Source organism: Chinchilla lanigera, unplaced genomic scaffold (assembly GCF_000276665.1).
Source record: "Chinchilla lanigera isolate Chin_1 unplaced genomic scaffold, ChiLan1.0 scaffold00091, whole genome shotgun sequence".
In the NCBI taxonomy this organism is placed as follows: Eukaryota; Metazoa; Chordata; class Mammalia; order Rodentia; family Chinchillidae; genus Chinchilla; species Chinchilla lanigera.
The window spans coordinates 3,673,076-3,695,629 of NW_004955492.1; the positions used below are offsets into that span (position 1 = coordinate 3,673,076).

The 22,554-nt window shown below is 43.5% G+C and overlaps 1 protein-coding gene across 7 annotated transcripts; it reads right to left on the reverse strand.

Annotated features, from left to right (window-relative positions):
- Window positions 1-157: 157 nt before the first annotated feature.
- Lgals8 (lectin, galactoside-binding, soluble, 8) lies at window positions 158-20,702 on the reverse strand. Of its 7 annotated transcripts, XM_005404932.2 has the most exons (13): window positions 20,621-20,702; window positions 19,103-19,198; window positions 17,164-17,411; window positions 15,476-15,630; window positions 9,946-10,034; window positions 8,832-9,042; window positions 7,498-7,617; window positions 6,845-6,901; window positions 5,439-5,465; window positions 5,193-5,315; window positions 4,614-4,702; window positions 4,013-4,178; window positions 158-2,029 (listed from the first exon to the last, which is right to left on the reverse strand). In XM_005404932.2, the coding sequence occupies exons 4-13, from the start codon at window positions 15,515-15,517 to the stop codon at window positions 1,880-1,882; spliced, it is 1,074 nt and encodes a 357-aa protein (XP_005404989.1). In that variant the 5' UTR covers window positions 15,518-15,630; window positions 17,164-17,411; window positions 19,103-19,198; window positions 20,621-20,702; the 3' UTR covers window positions 158-1,879. The 7 variants fall into 7 exon arrangements, with proteins under 7 accessions (XP_005404989.1, XP_013360163.1, XP_013360162.1 ...); XM_013504709.1 differs by lacking the exon at window positions 15,476-15,630; XM_013504708.1 differs by lacking the exon at window positions 6,845-6,901.
- Between the last annotated feature and the right edge of the window lie 1,852 nt (window positions 20,703-22,554).

Genomic DNA, 22,554 nt, shown 5'->3' on the forward strand with positions numbered 1-22,554 from the left:
CAGCTTTTCCTCCAGATCCCTTTCCACCATGCTGTTTCTGCCTTGGAACCAACCATGGACTGAAATAGCCAAAATGAACCTCTTCTTTTAAATTGTGGGTGTTGGGTATTTTGTCCCAGCAACGAGAAGGTGACTAAGGCACCACAGAACGTTGACATTGCGTCACCTTTGATCTCATTTAATACAGAAATTTAGTGCAGAATTACAGCAAAAGGCCCATTTTGAGATACAACTTGCTAGAAATAGTTCTATTTAAGAAGTGTATTGATAAAGTTCATTAGTACATTAATAGCCTTTTTAAAATAGAATCTTTTCTATCAAAGAATCAGTCTTAACAGCTCCATGTAAAACAAAAATGAAAACAAATTTTTACAGATTTAACAGGAAACGGTATGAGGGGGCTTTTATTTTCTTCCTACATGCCTTTTGGTCTCCAGTATATCAGTTGTGTATTTCACTGTTCTTTATGAAGAAATAACCCAGAGGGATTCTTGAACTTTCTTGACTCCTACAACTACCCCTCCACCCACACACACTTCCATGTCCTTCTGAGTCTTAACATAGTAAATTAACATGAAAGAATTAAGGGCTAGCAGTTTCCACAATGAGTACTTTTTTAAAAAAACAAGATAATGGTATGCTTTTTAATATATGTATACAAATAATACCTAACCAAATCTGTTGTGAAAATCTTTCTAAACAATGACAGAATTCTTCCCAGCAGTTCATATGATAAAATGATCTGACCGATTTAGCTTATTCTCCGCAGGCCTGAACCTTTGAAATGTAACAAGATCTGACCTGTAAAGATTCTACGTGGAACTTCTGCCAACTCCCTTCAAATAATAGAAACATTACAGAAATGCAACAGTTCAACTTGCTGATACAGGTCTGATTTTAATCACTTAAAGTAGAACAACATTTTGATCTCGCTGCTACTGCTGGACTAATCTTTAGAAGGGCAGAGGTGAGTGCTGGTTTGCACGCAAACATTTTTTATGCTGCCTCTGCATCGGTAGATTTTGCTTTCTTATAGTGCCTATTCACTACATCTCATTTGACGTTTCACAGCCCACAAATGTGTAACTGACTGAATTAGCTAGCCTCTGCCCTAAACTCACCACATGTGCACACAGGCCTGCACCGCAACACTCATGGAAACAGATCAACAGCTCATCAGTGAGTCAACACCATGGGTTTGTTTGCTTTGGGGCTGTGTTTTGGTTGGTTGGTTGTTTTGTTTGTTTTTGGTCTTAACCTTTCTGCTGTGCTCAGATGTCCTATGCATGATAATTATTTGGTAAAGCTTACAGCAAGGAGAGCTACATGTTTATTATGCTACAGATTCACTGGCAGACGAAAGTCAACATCAGTCCTCTTGACTGGGACATGATAGAATGCTCATTGTGAAAGGAGCCACCGGGGAAGGAAGAGTGTCTTCAGGAAATTAGTATTTTATGTGACCGAACAGCTACATAACCCTTAAAGCAATGAACCCAACATGTCAGACAGCGCATGGAGGCGCAGCCCTGGAGAAGAGGGACACTGGCTCCGCACCCCTTGTGCACGCCTGCTCCCAGCACAGTGCTGACAGAAAATACGTGCTCGATGCCAGTTAGTGGCTGTGTTACAGTAGGCACTCACTAAATTCTTCTTGAGTGTGGTTTTGAAAGAGGCCATGTGGGGAAAAAGCAGTCACCTCACTGGCTGTAAGTGGCTGTTGTCTGGAATTTCCTCCTCGGGCCAATGGGACAACAGTGGGACTTAACGCTATGATACACAAGTGCAGTTTAAATAAGGCGGTAACAGTGAGGTGCGTTTTGACACAGCCAGGATCACAAGGCCATTCTGTATTTGGGGTTTATAGCACGCCTGACGGTTACCAGCTCCTTACTTCCAGTAAGCGGATATCGCCATTGACGGCCACTGTGTCAATGCTGCTCAGGTCCCGAAATCTGTGCTTGTACTCCAGGCTGTGTGTTCCATTGACCGCAACCTTGAAATCTCTAGCATCACAATAAACTATCATCTGGAAGGAAAGGAAACATGCCACTGTGGTTTCCCGTGGTGTAAAATTTTTGTGTTGCACACTAAGAGGTCAAAAGGAAAACCACTTGGTGTGGGTTCTGCCAGAGCAGCTCTCTCTGCTGACTGCAGCCCACTTCCCTTCTGTGATTTCAAGACCCGGATCAACCGTATCCTGTGGTGGCACCTTCTGCCTGGACCCACTCAGAGAGTTACAGGCTTGGAACCCCACACCACCCCCAGGGCCTGCTGAGTGAGCCTCCTTTTCCCTGGCGCACCCCCTCCTGACCCCACTCCTGGGAAAATAGGAAGCTGCCCACCTCATGATGTTTGAGACTTAGGGAAGGGCAAAAACTGCTGACATCCTGACCTTTCGTCACTGAGAAGCTGATTTCAGCTAGCAAATGAGGAACCAATGGACTGGGATCCTGACTTTGCTGCCTCAAACTTCAGGACCATAATAGGGAATTTGGGAAGCTCAGGGGGCTCTCTCAGGATTGCACATCAGCTTGGTGATCCTGCCTTGACCAGCACACTGTGGCCTTGGCCTGTTAAAAGCTCTTTGAGCTGAGGAGCCCTGCATCTGGACGGAGTAATTCGCATTCTGCTAGACTCATCACTAGCGTTAGCCCTTCAGAGTACTCCCATCCAAAACAACAAAATACAGCGGACCTCTGAAATTCATGGGGTTACATTCCTAGAGTAGCTGTGAACTGTGAAAAACCACAAATGTCACATATGGTCAGAACAATACCTATTACGCTACTGCAGCGTAACTTTTTAGTTCCCAGAGCAAACCCAGTTGTTCAACCTCATGGAGTATCTTAAACTTCTGGCACTTAGGTTCATTGCCAGAAGCCTTCGAAGGTACAAGGCATTTTGGCCGCATCTTAGGGCTGTAAAAACAACAAAAACCAAGAACACTCAACATTAGCTACATGCAGTACAGCAATCTGTTTAGATGCAGGAGTGCTGGTGCATCTGCTGGAGGTGGGTTACAGAGCAGCAGCCCATCAGCAGCACGGAGAACCGAGTAACGCTGTCAGACTTGATACTTGCAAACCTGCTGCCAAACCTACAATTGCAGAGGATATTTGTGTTTTCCACAAAATTGTAGGAGTTTCTGTGAACGATATTAGTTAAGTTCTAAGGAAAAATCCACGAATGATGCCGCAAACTCTGAACCGGGACTTCATGGAGGTATACTATATCCTTTCACATTGCCTTAAATGTAACCCTATGCTTCCAACACCACACTCCCAGTGCCAACGTGGCCACTGATTCTACCCCACTGCTCCTTGGTCCCCTGAAGGCTTCAGAAGAGAGCAGCACAGCATGGCTGCTCACCTGCCCAAAGGCCAGATGGGCACAAACTGAATGCAAAGCAGCAAACGTGCTCCTGACAGTAGTCATGGAAATGGTCACCGGGGGAAACAAAGGAGGTAACAGCTGACCACAGTGAAAGCTGTAGGGCTACACAGAGAAATAGGATTATATCTCCCAGGAGTGGTGGAAATCCCCTTTTCAACTAGGTGGAAGGGACCCTGGGTGATGGACATTCAGTAAAATCTCAAGAAAACACTAAACACACAATCTCCTGTTACGTAGCTCAAAAGAAAAACCACACTGGTTTCAGACGGATGCAGGGGAAAAGTCAACAAGGACCCTTAGCAAGTTATCTGTATCTTATCAGAGCCAATGCAGAAACAATGAAATAAACAGCAAAAAATCAATACTGCTTCAGATGGAAACAAGCAGAGAGCACAGGACATCAAAGACCCCAATCTAGGAGGGAGCAGAACAGCAAATCCCTTGGAAGCACCTGATGTTCAGAACAGCTGGTAAAAACATGAATCGGATGGAGGGGGCATGCCTGTAATCTCAGCACGCTGGGAGGCTAAGGCAAGAGGATCACCAGTATGAACCCAGCCCAGGCAACTTGGTGACTCAGTGAGACCCTGTCTTATTTTCAAAAATAGAATCTTACCTCAAAGTACATCCCAGGACTGAATGGGAAGAAGGTAATATTTCTCTCTTCTTCTCCCCAGGCATCATTAAGAAAAGAATTTCTTACAAATGCTTTCATATTCAGGCGTGGGTTCAAGTGTAGAGCAATATCCTTTGATCTTCCTGCTACTAGATCAACATTAAAGCTTTTGAAAGAGGGAAAAAAAGGAACTCAACCAAACAGAAGACAGTACTGAAAATTCTACAATTCTAACAATAAGGCTTGAACTGTCATTATAACATGAAACACACGTGCACATGGACTTGGGATGCAGAGGAAGGTGAAATTTTCAACTCAGCATTCCTCTGACATGTTATTTGCAAAATGAAATTAAAAACACCATCAGTGTTAAGGCTGAGAGCTGGTGAGAAGAACCTGAAGGCTTAGAGCTAATAAGCCAAGAGATGCTGCATCTGGGAGCCAGGGACCATTCATTCTCTTGTCTTTTAACACTTTTTACCTGGCACGGACCCTGGCCCCCTTACATCCCCTAAATCCAGCATGGGTACTGTTACAGCAAGGCAGTAACAGGCATAGGTGGCAACTGCCAGCACTATTACTAGTACATAACAACACTGACCTTTTGGCCTTCATATTCACTTCTCCTTTAATGACAACAGTCCGACCAGGGCCCATGGGGGAATTCAACCTTGCTTCGAAGGGCAGTGCCTGAAAAGGAGCTACAGTCAGAACCAGGAAGCTGGAGGAAGGGACCTCACGAGAAAACTGTCCAAAGAATACCAGGGCTGGCTGAGTGTGTGTGAACCCAAAGGGACAGATTAGATCTGCCCTGGTCCCAGCTGGGACCCTGACGCAGCACTACACCTAGCTCACAGTATGCACTCAGGGACAGTAGACACAGGGTGGGACCTGAGGCCATCTGTTTGGGTGACACTCTGGCAAAGCTCTCGATGTTGGGGTCAGAGGCAGTGCTCTGTGTCTTCCCTGAGGGCCTGATGGTGGCGAGGAAATGCTCACCTGTAGGTCAGAGTTACGAGCTTGGTTTTCATGTATCTGTCCAGTGACAACACACAAATACGAGTGGCCACTTTGGGCTTCTACCGGGGGAGCGAGTTACATCTAACGACAGCCAATTATAACTTAATTTTTATAGGCAATTTTTATAGAGACAGTTAAGACAATTTTGGGCTCTTCAAACCTTTGACAAACAGTTGACAGGTAGTATTTTGGTGCAAGTCATACTGTGATTGACAGTCGAATCTCTGCTCTTGGTGTACGCAGATTGTGGTATGATTTTAAAAATGTCTCCTCTATTACTAGGCTGCAGGGAAACAGTTCTACAGTAAGGCATGGAAAGAATGAAGCTGCCTTCCAAGGTTAAACTTCATTTTCTAGGCAATTTTAGAAAATGCTCCAGGTAGAATAAACAGACAAAAATACTTACAAACTGTGAAATGCCATTCTTTTGTACCTATGGGAAGAAAAATAAAAATGAAAACGTTTACAGGAAAGATTCACATTCTGTAACATGAGTGGTCTGAACTGCTTAGTTATATTGTATCCCGTTTAGTTCCAGTTCAGAGTTTGCAGCCTCAGTCGTTCACAGATTTTTACTTAAACCTAACAATTGTTCATAGAAACCCCTGCAATTTAGCGGAAACCGCAGATATCCTCTGCAATTCTCTTTTGGTGGGAGGTCTGCAAGTAGCATGTCTGAGAGTGTTACTCAGTTCTCCTTGCTGCTGATTGGCTGTTGCCCGGTAACCCATCTCTGGCAGATGCACCAGCAGCATTCATGGTAACAGGTTGCTCAGTGCCACTTGTAGCTATCTTGACTGTTCTCAGTTTTATTCTTAAAGCCCAAAGATCCTTGAGATGCCGCCAAAATGCCCTGCACCTTCTAAGGCTTATTAATACAGTATTTTATTAAGCTAAATTATATAACTGCAGGAAACAGCATATTTAGAGTTTAAACTATACAAATTGGCATTTATAGACATTTCTCTGACCATATCTGAAATGTGTGGTTTTTCACAACTTGCAAGTGCTCTAGGAATGTAACCCCCATAAATTTTGGGGGTCCACTGAACTGAGCTGAGTCTGGCCAGGACCTGGGTGTGACACACAGGACAGGTGCTGCTTCCTGACAGTGCTGTACAGCCATAAAAGGCTCCATGGGCTGGAAAAGAGTCCAGTAGTCCCTTTCATGAGTGCTGTATTCTTCATCATCAATCATTTTTCCTAGGACTACACATGAACTTCAAACACATCTTACTCATTCCTCCCACGTTCCCCCAAAATGCTGAGACTGTATTCCATCTGCAGGGTGTGAGCGTGCTGAGAGGGTTAAGACCTGACCTCACTTTGTCCACTAAGAACAGCAAAGACACAGTCTTTAAACTGCACTTATTCCCAGAGAGGGAGAAGGTATTTATGCAAGTTTACTTGCAATGTATTCACTGATGTACCAACACCTTATGCTAGAACATACTAGTTAGAACGAGGGGTGCTTTGTACATGAGAATGGCTGTTGATGGACATATAAACTGACAAGTTCAACATCAATGAAGGGCTGGGGATTTAGCTCAGTGGCAAAAGCGCCTGCCTGGCAAGCGCAAGGTCGTGAGTTCGGTTCCCGGTACCGGAGAAAAACCACAAAAAAAAAAAAACAAAAACAACATCAATGAAAACTGAGAGCGCCCAGACCATAAGCAGTGTGTGCCTCTATGATTGCTGCCATCTTGGCCTCATATTAAAAATACAATTCTTAAAAATTCAGCCTTCCTCTCATCTGATGGCAACTAAAAAGGCTATTTTAAATCAGAGGTTCATTAAGGATTTAATGCTTACATTTTCTCTATTCATATTTGTCAGTCCTAGTGTAGATGCTTGGGTACTTTGTAAATCCTGGAGAAAAGATAATACTGATTAATTTTAACATCAGGACATTTTTTTTTTTTTTTCTAAAAAAAAACCTGTTTAAAATGTCAAAAAATTATAAGTGCAACTAAATATGAAAATTTGCTGAAGTATTATCCAAAAATACATTTGACACAGGCCCCTCCTCTGAACTGCCAAGCATAAGGTCGATTTTCAACAACAGGCCACAGATGGCACAGCTGTTGAGCGTGCAAGTAGTCTTCACCTTTTGGGGGACAACTGAGTAGTAGCCAACACAACTGAAAATGCAAATACTTGGATCTGACAACCCACTTCTAGTAAACTGTCTTACAGAAATACTCCGTTGTACTCCCGTGTAAAGTGAATACACGCTATTTAGCTAAAAAGGTGTCTGTATTGCTAGGAGATCCCAAATAGGAAAGCCCTCACAATGAACACCACGCGCCCAGTGTGAGTCACTTCCAAGAAATTAGTACTCCAATGAGGCAGATAGTTACACTACTTGTATCCCAAAGAACATGTTAATTAAAGAAGTTTTCGGACATTCCACCAAAAAATATAAGTCAAAAAAGACCCTGAGCTATGTGTGGAAGAGCACTCACCGAGCTGAATCTAAAGCCAACTGAGTGAATATTCACATGGTCATAAATGCCCAGCGTGTCTATTTTCTCTAGCTTAATCCTGTGAGCATAGAGAAGAGTATGTTTTCCATTCACAGCCACCTGGAGAGACAAAGAAGACCAGGTCCCCAAAACTCTGTTAACAGACAGACATGCACAGTTAACTGTTTCTTTGGGTTTAATTCTATACCTGCCCCACACAGGAATCCATGCACAGCTGACCAAACTGGCTGAAAGCAGCCACCACCCTAGCAGGGCTCCTGCACTTTTGGGTTCCTAATCTGGATCTGATTAAACTGTTGACACCTGGATCATCTCTCCAAAGACAGAAATCAGCATTCAGGAGTACAAGCATACATGCATACCTGTGCAGGCACAGGACCTCTGACAGGTGCCTGGAAGCCTGGGAACACAGGTAAGATCTGCCCACCTGGTCCCTCACACTGTCCTTGAGCCCCACATTCTAACACCCCAACTGATTCAAGATTTGGGTTTCTTATCAGTAAGAACGAGTTCAACCTCAACAGAATACTGCTGTGTGGAGACAATGAAAGTACCTTCTATGAGTCAGAAGCCACCCCTGCTCCTTCTCCCTCTCTCCAAAGGCCAGAGATCATGTTAGGGCACATGCAGGAAACACAAGTGGCACCCAGGAGGGTCTCTACCTCAGGGAGCTTGAACAGGGTGAGAGTGAGCACATGGCAAAGCAAACAGGAGAGAGAGAACTGTGAAAAAGAGTGACACAGACACCCCGCTGGAAAGGTAAAAAATGTAAGGCCAAGGGACAGAGGACCTGCACCAAGATGTGACAGTCTCCGCTGGCATTGAGGGAGCTCTAGGAAACAGAACTTGAGGGCCAGTAAGCATAGAAGACTGTAGGTCTAACTTTCACCTCACACACAGGCATGAGGTATGAATTACTCCAGGATGTCAGGAGCAGCACTTACTGGATCCTACGGAACTATCCTTTGCCAAGACCTGATCTCACAACCCTTCTCGTCTACGTGCTGGGGTTCCCATCTGTCTGATCCGCCAGGATGCCCCACACTTTGGGCAGTGGTGGTGGTTAGGATTCACTCCCATAATAATATGACTTGGTATAAATGAAGAACTCAGCCATACAGGGAAAACACAATCAGACGTGGCCACTCTAGGGCTACAACAGGAAAGAGGGCAGCAGTCCCTGGCTCACACTAAGGTACCTGCCTGGCCCCTCAGAGGAAGATGACAGATGTAAGTACTCGGGGTACGCTCAGCGTGGGAAGAGCCTCCTGTGCACTAACCCTGATGAGACCCCATCCTTTTCCACAACCCACCTGGAATTTGTCCTTCAGCACCATGATCACAATTTCGAAAGATTTTTCTTTTTGGAAGGGCATGTCATAGGTGATCTCTTCCCATCCCCACCTTTCGTTTGTCAGAGTGTTGCAGACGATGCAGTTCGCCCGTTTGAAGCGGGGGTTGAAGTGAAAGGCCACATCAGCCCGGGGCTTCATGCTACTGCCACACTGCAGGTCCACCTGGAATCTGAGGGGGACAGCAGGGACCATGTGAGCCCTAGAAGGCAAGTGGAGGAAAAGCCCAGCCAGAACCAGCCTCCAGGCCAAGTGACAAACAACTCCTTGTCCCTTCACCTGCATGGCCTACACAGCTATTCAGCTCATCTTTCTTTTTTCTCATAACAGCGCCCCTGAATCTGAACTGGGTCCAGAATAAAAGCCTCCCTCCCTCCACTCCCTGGAAGCCAGCCCTGTCTGTGTGGTCCCAGCCTGGCCAAAATAGAAGTGAAGTGCCTCAGAAGCAAGCAGGCACTTGCCCTGGATCCAAGCAGCTCCACCTCATGGCCACGAACACTGCCCAGCTACTCAAAGCACAGATGGGGGCTGGAATTCTAGCTGCTCAGACCCCGAGAAAAGCCTCCTCCAGGAAGAAGAGCCTGAGAGCCAGAAGCCAGCTTCTCTAGTGATGAGACAGTTGTGACAGACGTGACAGACAGAATTGACTACAAAAGCTGGGGCGACTCCTTGAGACATTTCCACATCTTGGTTAACCCACAGATGCCTGGGTGTCAGCCACACAGAGCTGGGCCCAGTCTTCACTGATACTGAGTCCACAGCTGGTACCCAAGGCAAGAAGAGGAAAGCCAACTGACAAGAGTCTAAAGAGATGCTGCAGGGAAGTTAGACTCTCCTGAGGTGCCTTCCTCAGCTAATTCTTCACACTGAAATCAGACTTTCACAATGAAATAGAAAACCCCAATAATCTTGAGTCAGTCATTCCCACTTTCACTGCACCATGGTGGGGCTGTTGATAAAAATGAATCAGGGCTCAAAATATCAAAATGGTCTCTCTCACATTACTTTCACTATTATTCCACCTTCACAGAGAAACAGTTGACCTGTTTTCTTTCATCTAACACGGCGATTTTACCTTTCAGCGTCACCAGGAACATGGCCACGGATGACAATCAAGGATCCAGGCTCCAACTTCTCAGGAATGGTGCCAACATAGGGAATTCTCTAAAGGAAAAAAATGTTAACAAGTGGACATTTACATAAACAAAAGTACTCACTAAGCAATTAAGAAAGACTACATTTTTAAAAGCTGCACATAAATTGCTCAGATTCTAGAATTTCCAAGGCATCTTTACCATTCAAACAGCAACAAGGAACAACAGGCCTAAGGAGCTATAATATCTGCAAACTGCTGAGTTGTTTAGAAGAAGATGCAAGATTAACAGTAGTTTTTATTTGGCTATGGGCTTTGTGAAAAAAAACTTTCCCTTAATACAGTAAGTCCCCAACTTATGAACGAGTTCCATTCCGGGAGAATGTTCCTAAGTCAGATTCATTTGTAAGTCCAACAAAGTGAGTCCCCTACACCTTCGACACAGATGTTCAATGTATATTGCTTTGTGTTTCCTAGCATCCCCACCACCTCACCGCTGCTTTTCCTCTTGCTTCTGGACATTCTGAGCTCTGATGAGACCGTACTGCTGTACACTATCACAGTGCCGTGAGCACACAGCAGCACAACTGTGGCAGTGTACAGCAGACACGTGAGCTACTTCTGTGATTTGTCTGCATCTACAAACGTTCACAATTTGAAGCCTGTTCATTCTGTGAAAGTTTGAAACAATGTTTCTAAGTCAAGGACTTACTATAATCTGATAATGGGGAAAAAATTTGTTGGAGTAATGAGAGTGGGAAAAGGGATGGAAATGTGATATTCTGCTTGGTTGTCAAAAATCAGACTCTCTTTCCGTTTCTGGAAAATATGTGGGCAAAGATGTGTGACAGCACTGCCCATCAGAACTCCTAGCTTGTACTTTAAGTTCAACTGGTGTTAGTAAGAGGCCACAGTGGTGCAGAATTCACTCTGGCAAGAGGGCAATGGCTGCCCCAGGCCCAGAAGTAGTAGTGGCACTGGTGGTACTGCCAGTGCCGAGGTACCACCCATATCTATCTAGTGGTGACAACAGGTATCTCTTCATGGGAGCCGTCCTCTGGTATGATTGGGGGGAGGGGTGTCGGTGGCTAGGTAGTCCCCGGGCACGGCTCTTCAGACCTCTAGAGTCTGAGAACTACTCAGTATCATTTAACAAATGCTTAAGTTAGAGTTGGCTTCTCTTTCTTGCAACTACTAGCCCTGACCAATTCAACATCTAAAAAATAGGGCAGTAAGAGTCAAATGAATGCTTCAGGAAAATATGATAAAGAATCTCAACTGAGTGGCCAAAGATGGTCTAAGAAGCAAGTATGATGTGCATTGGGTACAATGTGGTTGAGAAAGAGGGCATCGATGGCAATTAACAAAGGCAGAGAGGCAGGAAACAAGACCTACTAGGGAGAGAGGGTAGCCTGGAGCATTAAAAAAAGGTAGGGCCAGGATCGATTCTAGAATGAGAAATGAAAGTGGAGGTCACAAACACCACTCCAGAGAGCATGACAGTCTGTTCCAGTGTCTGGTGGGAGGTGCTAAGGACACAAAACAGGTTGCTGGCAGTGGACACTGACCGGTGTGGGCCAGAGGGAGAGGAGACAGATATAAGAGATACTTCAAAGTCTCCAGGATCCACCAAGTTGGTAAAGCTGGGAAGGAAACAGAGTTCAGAAGAAAGGTGATGACTTTAATCCCTTTTAGTGAAAAGGATTCATAGGACACCTAAGGGCAAGTCCACTGAAAAGAATTAGATATAGGACCACACAGTGGGTGGATGCTCAGAACTCATATTCACAAGGTTGAGTAGAAATGATTAGTACAGATATTGAAGTACATAAATTTAGAAGCTGTACTCAGAAGCTGTCTCAAAAGTACATAAACTCAGTATGTAAGTACATACATACGTACATGAAGTACATAAACTCAGAAGCTGTTTCGAAATAAAAATTTTAAAAATAGGGCTGGGGATGTAGCTCAGTACAAAGGTCCTGGGTTCAGTCCCCATTACCAAGGAAGGAAGGAAGGAAGGAGCTGAGAGGGAGGAGGGTCAGAAGACAAAGCCTCCGTGAGTTTCAGACATTAGGAGGTGTCTATAAAGTAGTTACCAAGAAGGGCTTGACTGCGTTCTTTGAAAGGCCTCCTTACAAGCCTAGTCCCTAAAAGGTTTGTATCTAGATGTCCTCCCAAAGCCTCAGGGCTCACAGGTGGGGCTTTTTCAGAGGTGGCTGGATCTAGAGTATGTGAATGTGGATTAAGGGTGTGATAACTGGCTTTAGCCCATTGACTGGCTTCTTGTTCTGGATGTAAATAATGAGAAACCCCACCCTGGGTATGGGTGGCACCAACCAATAGGCTTTAGCCTGGATAGAATTCTAAGGGACAGAAAGAAGGCAGGCTTGCTGCTGCTGCTTCCTGCCTGCCTTGCTGTGGCCTATTTCTCTCCTGCCCTGTCCCTATGCTGCACCACCCTGCCTTGGAACCAGCTATGCCTGAAACCTCTACAAACTGTGAGCTGAAATAAACCTTTCCTCCTTTACAGTGTTGGATATTTTGTCCCAGCAAATGAGAAAGTAACTGAGATAGTACCTAAACTTGAAATTTTAGAAGGCGCCCACCTAAGCAGCAAGGATTGATGCCTGTACCTGTTGATGTAAACAATATGGTTATGCTAAACACTTGCTTTTCTCTGGGAGTCTGGAACTGTGGTGTGTACAAGGGAGAGGCTGGTGCATATGTGACCAGCCCACAGTAAAAAGCCCTGGGCACAAACAGTGTCTAAAGCTTCCCAAACAGGCATTTCACATGTGAGTCACACTTACTGCTGGAGGATTTAAGACCTTAGACACCCCAGGTGTCCCCTAGACTTTCACCCCCATACCTTTTCCCTTTGCAGTTTTACTCTATGACCTCCTATTGCAATAAATCATAGCCACAAACACAATTCTCTGCTGGTGAGTCACCAAAGCTAGTTGTGGCCTTGGGCAGCTCAGCACAGGGGTAGGAGAGAGAAAGGCCTGTCAAACCAGGGCCCTGCATCCCCATTCAGTACCAGGAGGGAGAAATGTCGACAAGCAGCTTTTTAAGCTATTGAAACAACCCATCTGTCTAATATCTAAGTAACTTCTTAGCCAGCTAGCACTTACTCATACTTTAAGAACTCTATAAAGAACAATAGTAAAATATATAGGAAGACTATGAATTGCCAAAGAGTAGATTTCCCTGACAGCTTCTCTAGTCTGAACTTAATTGTCTTCCAAATAATTCGCTCAGTCTCAATGCAGAAAGCCAGGACATGGTGGTGCATGCCTGTAATCCCAACACTTGGGAGGCTGATGCAGTAGGATCACTGTTTGAGGTCAGCTTAGGCTACAATAGTGAGTCCAAGGCCAGCCTGACCTATATAGGGAGATTTTGTCTCAAAAACCATAACAAAATTTGAATGCAGAGAAAAAAATGCCCTTGATTTTTTAAGCATTAGATTCTATCAATGGAATTAGTCAAAGAAATAGGCTAAATAAAAAATACAATTATAATGTCTTTTCAAGAAAAGTTAATGTAGACAGTTTGTCACAAGTATGGATCAAAAATTTAAAAACATTCATGAAATAAAAATCAAAAGATTGCAGTTGTGCCTTCATAATACCTAACAATTAATATAGTGGAGATGCGATAAACACTTATTGTTTGAAATGGTAGCCAACAAAATAAAACCATGATATAAAAAATACCTTTTTCTGGGTCTAGTTTGTACAATATCCTACTTGATAACTTAAAATATCTAAGTTATTTGTAAGTTCTTTCTTAAAGGGGGCGGTCTTTTGAACACAGGAAGGATAAAAAACTATAAACACAACTAGATACTATACACATTTAACAGCTGAGAAATTTAAAGACAGACAAAAAGTTGTTTGACATCCAGGGCTGTTTTTCTACCTCTACTCTTTTTACCCTCTGTTAGAACTGACAATAAAAGGGAGAAGCCGGGGTGGGGGTGGGGGGAAGTTACTGCCACATCTCAGCACCCGCCCACTCAAGGCCACAGCATTTCCTGGTCTCTGGCAGCAAAGCTTCTCCAGACTCCACTGCTTCCTTAAAAAAGTCTAGTTGCTTTTGTTCCGACTCTGCAGTCAAGGGTGCTGACTACAGAAATCACAGGAATCACCACATGCTAGAATCAAGACACGCAGGGGTTTCAGTCTATAAATCTTTTTTCTAACGTTTAAGGAAGGCATCTTTCCACGGAAAGGGCAGGCATGGGCAGTGTAACCTGGACATTCCATTCCCTCTGCTCTCCAGCTAGAGCCAAAGTGACACACTTCACTCTCCCTTGGCAGGTACCCTAATACTGTTTTTTAATCTTTAAAGAAAAATCAGTCTACAACCATGAGACTTTTTTTTTAACTATACTGGTACTATGCACAAATCACTTAAAAAATACTTTACTAATGTAAAATGGAGTAAGGCTTCCTTTTTAAACCTATTACTCCTGAGTTTGCTTGATATGATGGCTGTACCTCATCTCCTCTCCTTTGCTTTTTTTTCTTTTCTTTTTGGAGATAATCTTGCTGGGTAGCTCAGGCTGACCTCAAACTTACCATCTTTCTACTTGGTTTTACCTCATTTTACACAATGACATTAAAATATAGGGAAAAGGGATTACAGCTACAAAATAACCAAAGTCTGAACCCACACACTAACAAGACTGGTCTAGGGCCTCATTTATAAAATTCTTGCCAGTTTTAAAGACTAGGTCTCACACAGGATTTACCATAAAGCATCTGCCCTTCCTCAAACTTAAATGCAGCTTTAAATAAGTTGAAACCAGACATTTCTAGATTCTATCGCCAAATAAAACTAAATCAAATTCTTTACTGCCCAGGATAGTCACGAGAGTCTCCAGCAATTCTAGTCATTCAGGGGCCCTTGGACCACCCACGCTGGACAAGACCCTTACTTCTCATGTTCCAGCTCAACACTGGCTCTGGACATTTTCCCTGCATGAGTACTAAGAAGTAAAATGTAGAGAGAAAAGCCGAAATGTTCTAATTTTAAAAAGAAAATAAAAACTAGTACAGTAACAAATCCATTTTCCTTTCGAAATGATGATTTATGGTAGAGCCCCCTCCCTACCACTACCCAAAACTGGCACTCCTTTCATGTACTCCCGCTTTTTCTGTTACAACTCTGTTCTTTTGTTTTGTTTTGTTTTCTGGTACCGGGAATTGAACTCACGACCTTGCACTTGCCAGGCAGGCGCTGTGCCGCCGAGCTAAATCCCCAGCCCTTTAACTCTGTTCTTATCACCTCATATTGTCACTGTGACCTCTTCCTCCACTAGAGGACAACAGCCACATCTATTTTTCAGTCAGCAGCCACCACAGTCCCTAGCATGTAGCAAGTACTTTACAAATATTTACTGAATTTTATTCTTGCCCTGTCACCCAGTGGATAATCACTAGTCAACTGAATTTTCTCTCAATCCAGTCACAGAAGAAGAAGAATTTTATAGAAATGTTACCGGGTTATGGATGACATTTTGAAGGTTGTTTAAAGACAACATAATTCTTTTCCAATTTAATGCAGACTTTTGCTGACTGGAATCGCTCTTCAATGAGTAAGATTTTAACTATGTTTCACTTAAAGGTTATCCAGAATGAAAATGAGGTACTTGGCCTGTGTAAAATCAAAATGAAAAGAGAAACAAGCATGCATTATTTTCCTTTATATTATAACTTTATGTTTAAATTATAAGTTATTTTACTGGTATCTGCCAAATAATAGAAAGTTATTACAAAGATCTAACCCACATTCTTACTAGCTTGCATTCATATAGTGAATAATTTTGGACTATGAATGCAGAAAATATTGTAAAAATACATCAGTAGATTTCTAACATGAGATTATTATTGAAAAATACTAAATACTAGGCTAGGGGTATAGCTCAGTGGTGTGTGCTTAACATTCTCCGGTCGTACGTTCACACACAAAACCTAAAATAAAATGATGACAAATACTAATCAAACAGTCCTCTACCGCTATCAGAAGTACTCATTTAATATTTCATGTCTGTAAAATGAGTCTAATAACAGTCTTCGCACGACGGGTACATTGGGTTTGTTCTAATGAGCCAAAACAGTGGAATAGTGATTACTGTGCGTTGCCTATAATTATTAATAGAAGGGGTTGCTCTTCCTCCTCCAAATAAATCAAGGGGGAGAAAACCCAGCCCTTTGAATAGTAATAAAGTACTATTTTCTGTGCTGCCAAAAGGGTAAGGGAATGCACCAAACGCATTTTTAAAGATAAAAATTCCTAGAACACTACATTAAATAGCGTAGGGAAGACTGGACTCTACACAGAACTAAAAGAGAAACGAAACTAGAGCTTCCTTTCTCTTACTTCCGGCAACCCTCTCAAACTGTATAGCAATGTGCATTAACCAGATCTATTAGTTTTTCTTTACTGGCGGAAAAAAATGCACCCCTCTCGGTTTACCACCTAACTATAACTCCATTCTAGCCCACTAACTCACGCGTTGGTCAAAGCCTCAATAATTTTGGTTCAGCGCGGTGAAACACTGGAAACAGAAACGAGAGCAAAAGAATGAAAGACTGGGTTGCCGTGGCCACATTCATAATTTCTGTCACGACCAGGCTGGTCCAGTTTAAAAGCCCCGTGGGGTTCAAGACAATCCGTCCCCGAAGCACCCAGACAGATCCCGTTGTCACAGCGCTTGGTTTCCCAAGCACCCGTCACCGGGGCTTTAGGTCGGTCACGGGGACTCGCGGCTTGCGCTAGCGACGCTCAGCGCTGCGGTCCAGTGACTCAGCACCGCACACCGCGCGCTGGGAGTCAGCGGGAGCGACCGAGGTCCGTCATCAGAAACGCCTGGAAGAAACTCGTCCCCTCCTCCGTTCGGCGGGGGCGCTCAACCAGGGCCAAGAGAGAGCAGGCAGACAGCAGCCGGGGATGGGAGTGCGACGGCAGCACAGAGGCGACACCCCGGCCCACTGCGCGCCGGGCTGTCCGGGGAGGCCCAGGACCCCCGACAGCCCTCATTTTCCCGGCGCGCCGCCGGACCGGATGCCCGAGCCCCCGGTCCCATTCACCAAGCTGATTTAGGGACAGCAACCCGGATCCCTCCTCGGCCGCACGACCACCGGGGCAGTCACGCCCCGGCAGTGAAGCCAGTGTCCCCCGGCTTACCCGGGGCTGGGGTTGCAGCAGCCGTTTGTCTGCGGGAGGGTGCCGTCCAGGATCCGGTGCTGCGTCCCTGGCGTCATCGGGAAGTAAAGGAAGTCAATCCCCGCCCATTTCCGACTTCGGCTCCCGGAACCCGCAGTCGGCTGGGCGCTGGAGTCGGAGCGTCGTCCCGGTTTTCTTCGCCAGCAGCGGGTCCGAGGTGCCGACCGCTAGTTCTCTCGTGCGCTTGGAGTTTTCTAAGCTGGATATTGCTTTAGGAAACAATTTAAACTATATGGAGCCCAATTTCAAACATTAGATGTTCAGCTCCCAGATTCTCAGTCAGGGACCCACACTGGCTGATAGTTTGACCCAGCCACTGTAGAAACACCGGAGAGAAATGCAAGTAAAGTGACACGGGCTGCTTTGAAGGACTGGTTGTGCTATGTTCTTACTTCGTGTGAAGGACCTCAAGAGTTACTATTTGCTTTACCTTTATAGCCAACCTTGTTTTGAAAGTCATGTCTTGGTATCACCTGGATGGCCTTCCTCCTCCTTGGCTTTTGTTTCAGTTTTTTATTTAAATTGAAGAATACCAGCATACTCATATTTTTATTCCTGATAACTTATTTCTCCTCATCCATTTTCCAAGTTTGATTCATTCTTCAAGATCCGGTTGAGTAGCTGAGTTTAACCCTTGACGTACACTGCCTTGGATTGTGTGTTTTATCTATTCCCCTGGATTGTAAACTGAGGAAAGGAGCCTGTCTTACACATTCTTTGAGACCTACTGGAATGTGTTGCATGAAATAAATACCTAAATATTAAATACCTAATACCTAATATTAAATATTAGGTTGATATATTGTTATTGATAAAGTGAAGAGCAATTGAATATCTTTGATTTTGCCAGGCTCCACACAGATCTTCTTTTACAATGTCAAAATATGTCGAAATAAATGTATCTCAGTGCTGAAGAGACATTCCAAGCTGTAGAGACAGCTAATGCAGAGTTCCCAAGGCTCTTGGAAATGAGGGTATATTCAGGAAACTAAGGCCATCAACATAGTAGATGAAAGAAAAATGGTAAGAAGTTATGGGAATGTATAAGGTCATGTAGGATAGATGGAAAAAAGGAGCTAGGACCAAGCCCTGGGAAGATAAAAGAGCCAATAAAAAAAGAAAAAAGCAACGGTAAAAGAGACTAGGAAGGTGCAGCCATGGCGACCTGTGGAGAATGATGTCACAGAAGCCAAGAAAAGGGCAACAGCCAAGACTTAGCAACATGGAGGTCACTGGTGACTAACGGAAGGGAGTGGGAAAATGTAAGGCAAAGAAGTGGTGGAGATAATGACCATAAATACTTTTAAAACTTTTGCTGTAAAGAGGAAGTCAGAAGCCGGGCATGGTGGTGCACACCTGTAATCCCAGCACTCAGGAGGCTGAGGCAGAGGATCAATGGGAGTTCAAGACCAGCCTGGGCTACAAAGTGAGCTCAAGGCCAGCCTCAACTGCATAGCTAGACCCTGTCTCAAACACACACACACACACACACACACACACACACACACACACACAAAGGAAGTCAGAGCATTGTAGCTGAGGAAGCTGTGGAGTAAAGGGAAGATCTTAGTTTTTCTTGTTTTTGTTTCAAGGAAATATTGGTGGCTTTTAGTCTTTTCAAAAAGTGAGCTACAATAAACATCTACGTTTATGACTTGTTAGATATTTAAAATTATAGAAACAAAAATTTCACAAAACAACATTCTTATGTGTAAAACAATCTACTTTTCATTTAAGAAAAATATTCATAACCCACAAGCATAACCCACCATTGGTTTACAAGACCCACCAATGAATTGTAACTTGAAATTTGAAAACTACTTTCAGTGGTTTATTGGGGTTGGCTCATCTCACGGTGACTTATGAGAGCCAATTTTGTACATCTCTTACATATTCATACCTTGAAATTAGCTGCTATGAGTTAGAATTTTTCTGCTTTTGAGAACTGAATTTTAATATTTACTGGCACACTGCTGACTATACTCATGTGGATAACCTGTGGAGAAGAGAAACATGATCAGCACAGGCAAGGGGATGGGTACAGAGGTGATTCTTGAGATGACTGCCCAGGAAACAGGAATAAAAGTTACAAATATCAATTCAGAACAGCATGATATTACAAATGATACGCCATAATTGTTTTAGAGTTCCAAAGATAAAAGGACTGCTTCTAGTTGGTTTCTTTTTGAGACAGGGTCTCTATTCCAGGCTGGCCTTGAATTCACTACGTAACCCAGGCTGACCTCGAACTTGCAGCCATCTTCGTGTTAGCCTCTCAAGTGCTGGGATTATAGACACATGCCATCCTGCCCAGCTAGCACCACTTCTAGTTGGATCAGTTTATTTTTCATCTATGTTTATTATCCTCTTTCATTACCTAAGAAGCCATAGTTATAATATATCTCAAAAATCTTTGTATCACAAACCATGGTGGTTCTTGTGTTTCAGGTAATCCCAGCACTCTGAGAGGCTGAGGCAGGAACACTACAAATTCAACCCCAGCCTGAGCAATTTGTCAGCTTAACAAGACACTGTCTCTACATACAAAAAAAAAGTACTGGTGATGTACTTCAGTGAGATGGCCCTGGTTTCAATCCCCAGACCTAGAAAAAAATTAATATAAAAAATACAGAAATAATGTGATGGGAAAATATTGTCTTACAAGCAAAGTGTATAATAATATGTACTGCCCAAATTTTTCTAAAACCTAGGGGGGGAAGTGACACAATTTTATACTCATAAGTTGTAATCTGTATGTGCTCTTGCTGCCTGGCAAGTTTAACTGATACCTGCCATATTTTGTCAGTGATGTTAATGATATTGTTTCAGGGTAAGAAACACTATGGCAATGATTTTGCTTATTACTATACTGGTGTGCTATTTTTCGTCTTATTATAATTTTCTTTAAAAATTTGATCTTTTGGGCATTAATTAAATAATTGTGCCAGGGCTGGGAAAATATGCCCCAAGTTAATAATTTTGAAATACAGTTAGGCTTAGTAAAATGCTATGAAGAGCCTTAAACAATTGCCATGAATTTAGAAGCCAGAACTCTCTAGCCTGAGGCAATAATGATAAAAGGCAATTTTAAAGCAAAACATGGACCACAGTAGTTACAGATTTAGGAGCTCTGAGAATACAGGCATACTTTCTATTTATTCTCATCAGAAAAATAATCTCAAATTATATAGTCTTAAAGTCTTCAAGAATTCATATTTTACCAAGCCACAGCACTCATACTGCCAATAGGGATGTCTACTTCCTTGGAAAATTTCATGGCTGGTGTTTCCTGACTGCTGATTTTCCTCCCGTTTCCTCCTTGAATCCTTTCACTTTGACCCACTCTCTCTCACACTCCGGGAGCACTGGCCCTCTTTTTCTCCATCACAGCCACTGTGTTCAGATTCACCACGCTTACCTCTTATGTTCTGCAAGATCACATCCCAAAGTTAGTCTTTTCCAGTGTGAGAAACTTCTAGAACTATGGCTTTGTCATAAAATGAAAGAATCTTGGTGATGAGAGAGATGTTAAGAAGTGTGTAGATTAATTCAACTCAGTGGCTCAGATGATAAGAGGCTGTCCTGTTTCTGAACCACCGAAAGGTTTGCAAACTAGTAACCGTCAATACTCATTGTGATCCTCGCCCCTATAAAGTTGCCGAGATGCAGTAAAAGGCTGCCCTCAGCAAGCCTGTCTCAGTATTTAACCAACCTTTCTTGCATAGAGCTAATCCATATCCAACTTGTATTTACACAGGTCATTATAAAATAACTGACAAGTGGAACTCAGCAGATTTTTCTATGACAGGTTGGAGCAAGCAAGAAATTGAGAAATAGAAAAAGTATTAAGAGCAAGTGCTTAATAAAAAACTCAATAAAACACACAAAAAAGTATGTGCGGTGTGATGACCCTCCCCCTGCTCTTCTTGTCCAGCTCTGGCAATTCTTGGCACAGCCAGTCTTGTTTCATGCATCCCTCACCCACTTCCTGCCCAGCGCTGGCTCATTTTGAAGCCTATCTCTGACTTTATTTAATCTGCAAAAACTTCCAAACTGGCTGTTACACTTAAAGGCTTAATGAGACCTCGGTTTCACGTTTTGGCTCTAGGACTTCATAGGTGATGGTACTTGCAATTGCAACTCATCAGGTGGCACAGAATGTCTGGTGGTTTCTTTTTTAAGACTTTAAAACTGATGGGTGGTTTCTTATGTTTGCCCCATCCATTACAAGCTTCCCAAATTTGATCAAATGATTTTAGTGTCTAGCTATTGGTAGTCAGCACCATTCTAGATTATTTCATTAGGACATAAAAAATGATGGTATATCAATTCATTTCTTCTTACACTTACTAGTAGGAATTCTATAAGGAAATATTGTTATCTTCATCAACTCGTTGGCCTTCCCAATGTGAAGTTTACACCAGAGGCAAGACAAATGCTTCTTTTCCCTGACTTGGGATTTTCAGTAGCCTTAGTTTCCCTAGCCTCTGCCAAATTTAACTGTTAACTTTCCGTTACCATAACAAATACCTGAGCTAAGTCAACTTAAAAAGAGAAAGTTTATTTTGGCTCACAGCTTTGGAAGTTTCAGCCTAGATATGGGTCCAAGAAATCCTGATCCTGCTTTACCTTAGGAGGAGATCCAGGCTGTCTGGCAGGAAATAGATGCTGAGAGAGGTGCAGGAGCGGGAAATCTCTCACCAGAGATGAGAGGGGCACCGAACCAAAACCAAAGACAGAATCAGGATCAGGAGCCAGGTGGAGCGCCAAAGTCAAGGATCCAAGAAGCAAACCCAGGGGATTTCCAACAGGGCCAGGAGGAGGCTTGGAAGCTATCACCTGAGAGCAGAAATGCAAGCAAGTTTCTAGCAGATTGGGAAGGGTCTGAGATAGTAATCACCCAGAATAGTGACTGCTTTTCTACTTTTTGTTCCCTGGCTGGCTGGAATATACTAATGCAAAGTCAGGGCTGGGCATGTGACTGTGTTGCAGACAAGGACAGCCAGCTGTAGAAGGGCACGGCAGCTGAAGCTCAGTCTGTGTTATACGTGCCAAACTGGCTGGTGCTGCTGCTCCCTGCTTCCCACCCCAGCAGCAGGATTCAGGTGGGCTGAGGACCACCTTGTTCTAATTTGCACAGCAGTACATTTGGCCCAATCTCGACTGTGCAAAATGAGCGCAAATTACGCACAACCTCCCATTTCGGTGGTTATATCCATTCTTTTTTGTGTAATTCAGCTATCCATTTAGCCATTTTCAGTTGACTAAACATTTACTTCACAAGTTTTTTTTACACTCAGCCTGTCTTCAGATATTTTCTTCCTGTGGGTGTATCTACTTTTACCCCAGTGA

Bases quoted from the DNA above. Each gene is read 5' to 3' on its own strand.
- Lgals8 (XM_005404932.2), bottom strand. From the start codon at position 15,517: ATGTTGTCTTTAAACAACCTTCAAAATGTCATCCATAACCCG. The intron at 10,035-15,475 runs GTAACATTTCTA...TTTTTCCTTTAG, and splicing joins AAAATGTCATCCATAACCCG to AGAATTCCCTATGTTGGCAC. The intron at 4,703-5,192 runs GTTTGAAGAGCC...GCTCCTTTTCAG, and splicing joins CTGTCAACTGTTTGTCAAAG to GCACTGCCCTTCGAAGCAAG.